This window comes from Elephantulus edwardii, unplaced genomic scaffold, assembly GCF_000299155.1.
Source record: "Elephantulus edwardii isolate Elephantulus edwardi_28Jun2011 unplaced genomic scaffold, EleEdw1.0 scaffold00339, whole genome shotgun sequence".
Taxonomy (NCBI): domain Eukaryota; kingdom Metazoa; phylum Chordata; class Mammalia; order Macroscelidea; family Macroscelididae; genus Elephantulus; species Elephantulus edwardii.
In genome coordinates, this window is record NW_006400089.1 from 1,083,023 (window position 1) to 1,088,202 (window position 5,180).

Here is a 5,180-nt window from a genome sequence, read left to right on the forward strand (position 1 = left end):
GAGCCTTTAAGGTCATATTTGACATGCATCTTGACTGAACGTGGTAAGAGATTGTTCATCACCACAATTCGAATGTTTTTACCACCAGCTTGCACACAGTACAGACCATAGAATTTAGGCAGCAAAGTTCGAGGGTTCTGGTTGAGGTTCATGTAGTATCCTGGAAGCAGCTTCTGTAGAAATTCCGCTTCTTTATGCTGGACTGTCTTAATGATGAATTCATCATCACTGGACACATAGAAAAGAGAACCACTGGCCCCAGAATTGCAGAGTTCAATCAGTGGCTCACTACAAAGGGAGTACAAATAATCATCGGGCCGGATGCCAAATAACTCCCGAAAGTAGCGAAAGGCAACAGGTGCATATGTCTTGAAACTAAAATCACTGTAGTTATGAGCAGGGGTTAGATTGCTCCCTTCGCTGGGAAAGAAGATACTCTCTACCACATAGAAATCTTGCATGAGGACATCCCGCTCTGGTTTGGTACTTAGGCTCCCCACAGTGTGAGTAATGCCTAGCTGGATGGCACCTTTCAAGGCTGATGAGGTTTTCTCAGATGCCGTATGTCTCTTCATTACAGATGCTGAAGGCGAGGTGCAGGCAGGGAGCCGGGAATCCAAGGGCGAAAGCCCGATCATTGACGGCGCAGAGGCGGCCGTCGCCATCTTGATAGCCCCCACCTCAGTTCCCTTTCAATCGAGCTTGCCTTCGCTGCAATCTCGAAGACACACAATTCAATTCCACAAAAAGAAGAATGGGCAATCTCCTCCAGTGTAATTAACTTTCTCTGAAAACTCACTGGAGTGTCAGGCATGGATTGGTTCTTTTCAACAGTACTCAATAACACAAGGTTGTTAAATAGCACACTTACCCTGCATCATCTCCTGCAGCATAGCCTGCAGCCTGTGGCCAGTCTCCTTTCCCAGAGGCTCTGTGGTATCCTGCAGAAGGAAGGGCTACTCAGAGTAGCTAGTCATCTTTAGGTGGAGGAGTCTCTTGGGAGGGCAGTGGCAGCATGCCCAGGCCACTGTACCTGACTGAGCCGGAAGAGCAATGACAAAAGTAGTGCCACTGGAGTAGCCACGAGAGTGCACAGGAGGCCAGTTGTGAAGGAACCAAGGATAACAAGGATGTGGCCAAGGTCCAGGGAGAGCTGCAATAGTCCAAGCACCATGTTAAACCAATCCATGCCACCCAGGACAGATGCACAACTGTTTGTTTATAACCATTTGCTTGTTTAAGACACATCTCAAGTGAATGTTCACGTTTAATGATGGTCTCCCCTGATATATTGACCCTATGGGTAATCATGCCTGTCTTTCTCCTGTTTGGAATTAAACAAATGTTTTCTGAATTCCCGTATCCCCCCAGGTATGAAGCTTCATGTCCTTATATGTTTCATGATTTCATCCTTACTAAAAAGTTCAAGGCCTCATTACCCTCAATGTATAAATGAACAAAGAGCTATGCTGAATAGTCCAGGTCTGACAACTTCTGATGTTAGAAGAGAAGACCAGCTTAGGCTGCCTTTCCATATGCACACGTGCTTTAAGCTGGATAGCTATTTTTTTATTTCATCTTTTCAAAAAAACTTTTATTGATTTGCATATACATCACATTTCATACATGTACTTTGTATTTTATATATATTTTATATAATTACCATTGCTCTATGTCTGTTGGATAGCTACTTCTTTATCATGTGCACTTATTTTTCTTTCTAAGAAAAGATTTTGGCAACACATTCTTTTTTAAATCTCTTTTCAATATAAAAAGTATCTAATCAGCTTTATTTCTTAGTCTCTAAAAACAGAAATTGTGAACAATTATCGCAACCTTTACTAGAATATCATGTTTCTTTTTTTAGAATATCATGTTTCTTACCTTATGATATAGTCATCTCTTACATATGCACATCTTTTTTAATTTTTATTTATATATCTTTTATATATATAAATGTCTTTTTAAATATTATGTTGTTTCACATTATTTTTCATTCAGATTGTGTTTCATACATTCTCATTTGTTATGTTTTATAAAATTAATCATCATTGAACCATGCCCAGCATTACCATGTCTTTCCAAACCCCCACCACATTTTTGTTCTTGCAAACACTCTGAATGTGAAGTCTCTAAGGGATAAAAAAGTTCTATCCTGAACCACTGTTATCTCCATATCCTGGTCTCATGATCTTGAGCCATAGAAGAACCCATGTACTTAATGGGGCAAGGGGTCCCACTAATGACTGCAGTTGTCAGAATAAGCTAATGTGAACTGTTGTCTCTCACCCAAAGTTAAGCTATAACTTATTTTCCCCAAGAAAATCAGGTTTTCTGTTTTACATTTCACTTGCTAGTACCTATTTTTAAATAAATCTGTATACTTCATGAGGAGATAAATAGATAAACTGGCTTCCCAACAGCAAGTGTAGCCATCAATATTTGTTTTATGGCTGGAGTGAATTGAAATAACCAACATGAAAACAATCCAGGAGTGTTCTCAGTCAAGAAGCCCAACTGCCCAAAACCCCTGAAAACATCTCTGCTGCAGCAGGGCAGTCCTGCTTCTCTCAGAGTTCCCTCCTCCAAACCCTGTCCCCACATAGATTAAAGCTCTTCTCCTGAAGACTTGCTCCCTGATGCCCTTAGTCAGGAAGGTTTTACACTGTGGGCTCATGACTGGAAAATTGCTGTCAGATAATCATGAGGTTCCACCTGGTCTTGTGCGGCTGTGAACAGAGCAGTGAGACAGGAGTACACGCACAGCAAGCAGAAAGCGACGGACAGCCGGTGTGTGTGCAGGAAGCAGCTGGAGGAAGGCCGACTGTAGACAGAGACCCAAGTATGCACATCCTCCAGGTACTCCGTGAACTTGATGTATAGAAGCTAAAACAGGAACCGTAGAAAGGTATTTAAGGGTACTGAGCATGTATGTAAACATTATACAATCTTATATCACTATTTTGTTAGTACGCTGTATGTACCCTGATGGCTTGCATGCTCTTGTAATGTCAGAAGCCTGACATTATTACTGATATTTCACACAGCAGCAAAGTCTCTCATACTGGATAGGTTTGGCCAAGCTCCCTGATGAACACAGACTCCTTAGAAAGAAAGAGCGCATGAGCTACTTCTGAAAAACTAGCCAGTGAAAAATTAAAGGACATAAATTTTCTATTATAGGGTCAGAAGATGAGGCCCTCAGATTGGAAGACAGTTGAAAGAATACTGGGCAAGGGTTGCCATCTCAGTATAAAAAAACAAAATCAAAACAAACAAAAACCTTTCATGGTTAGCAGCCCAGCAGGTAACACATGACGTCACTAGGGTTCTTCAAAATCCAATTGACCTTAATGGATGGTGGAAAACTTTATTTGCTGAAGTGATATGGCTCAAAATGAGAAGAAATAACTGCAAACATCCAAATAAAAATTGGAATTGAAATATGCTAACTATGAATCAAGGGAAACATGGATTTAAACCACCCACATGGTTCAACTTTTAGCCAAAAGCAAATATGACTATAAGATCCTAAATAACACAGGGAAGGAATATACTTCCTTTTCTCTTTTTCTTTCTTTTCTCTCCTCTTCTCTTCGAGGTCAGACATGTCTCCACACCTCTTTTACTGATCACGACACAAATTTTACTGATTTGCTGGGCCTAAACTATGATGTAATAGCTCACAGGCCACTCAGAAAAATGATGAAGAAGTCAAAAAGTTACAATCCAGCTTACTAGTAGAATATGTTGTTGTTGTTATGTGTCATCGAGTCATTTGCAACTCATAGCAACCCTATGTACAACAGCCCTAAACCCTGCTCTATTCCATGCCAATCTCATTGCCTCTGACACACCCATCCCGAGTACCCCAGTCACTGAATCAATCCACCTCATAGAGGGTCTTCCCCTCCTGCGTTGTCCCTTCATTCTGCCCAGCATGACGTCCCTCTCCAAAGACCTGTCTCTCCTTACAACATGCCCAAAGTATGTCAGGCGAAGCCCCAGAATCCTTGCCTCCAAGGAGCAGCCTGGTTTAACCCTCTCTAGGATGAATCTGTTTGTTTTCTTGACAGTCCATGGTACATTCAATACTCTTCTCCAGCACCACAGCTCAAAGGCAACAATTCTCCTTCTATCCTCCCTAGTCATTGTCCAACTCTCTGATGCATAACAAGTGTTTGCGAAAACCATGGCCTGTATCAGACGGACCTTAGTCTCCAGAGACATACTGTTGCTCTTGAGTATTTTGGAGAGGTCCCTAACAGCAGACTTTCCCATTGCAATACGTTTTTTGATCTGCTGGCTACCGGTGCCAAGACTGTTGACTGTGGAGCCGAGCAAACTGAAGCTGTGAACAATCTCAATCTCTTCACCATCCATCCTGATGCTACTGATTGGTCCAGTGGTGAGAAATTTTGTCTTTTTTACATTGAGCCTCAGTTCATACTGAAGGCTGCAGTCCTTGACCCTCTGCAGTAAGTGCATGAGGTCCTCCTCAGTTTCAGTGAGCAAAGTTGTGTCATCTGCATAATACAGATTGTTGATAGTCAGGATAATTTCTGAAATATGCTAACCGACATCTCAGACTTGATGCTCACAGCTTAAGGACATTTTATCAAGTTCTCAGTGCTGCCTATACTGGTTTTTTCCTTCCTATCTCCCACAACTCTCAAACAAACTTGGACAAATGCTCTGGTTCTGTCCATGAGGGGTAGTAGTTCCAAGGTCAGTCCTATCTCATGTTGGCTCTGTGGTTCTCTGCTGCAGCTATGGCTGCTGCTGCCAAAAGTCTAGCTAATGCTGCTGTGTTGTGAAGTCTAGATGGCACAAGAATGTATGGTCCTGAAGGACATCCACTATATTCCTGCTTCTCTTTTACTGGTGGTGAGAGATTCTCTCTGTTGCTGGATAGGCTCATTTTATTTTTTTTTATAATTGTTGTTTGTTGTCGTTATGTGCTGTCGAGTCATTTGCGACTCATAGCGACGCTATGTACAACAGCCCTAAACCGTGCTCTATCCTGTGCCGATCTCATTGCCTCTGACACACCCATCCCGAGTACCCCAGTCACTGAATCAATAAACCTCATAGAGGGTCTTCCCCTCCTGTGCTGTCCCTCTACTCTACCCAGCATGATGTCCCTCTCTAAAGACCTGTCTCTCCTTACAACACGTCCA

General features: G+C 42.2%; 1 protein-coding gene across 1 annotated transcript in view; it reads right to left on the reverse strand.

Moving 5' to 3' along the window:
• The window catches only part of PKD1L1 (polycystic kidney disease 1 like 1), a 337,192-nt gene that overhangs the window by 98,213 nt on the left and 233,799 nt on the right, over positions 1-5,180 (reverse strand). Inside the window, exons 28-30 of the mRNA XM_006901616.1 lie at positions 2,716-2,886; positions 1,020-1,153; positions 103-288 (exon numbers count right to left, since the gene is read on the reverse strand). Of these exons, the coding sequence (XP_006901678.1) occupies positions 103-288; positions 1,020-1,153; positions 2,716-2,886 (491 nt within the window). The remainder of the gene's footprint in view (positions 1-102; positions 289-1,019; positions 1,154-2,715; positions 2,887-5,180) is intronic.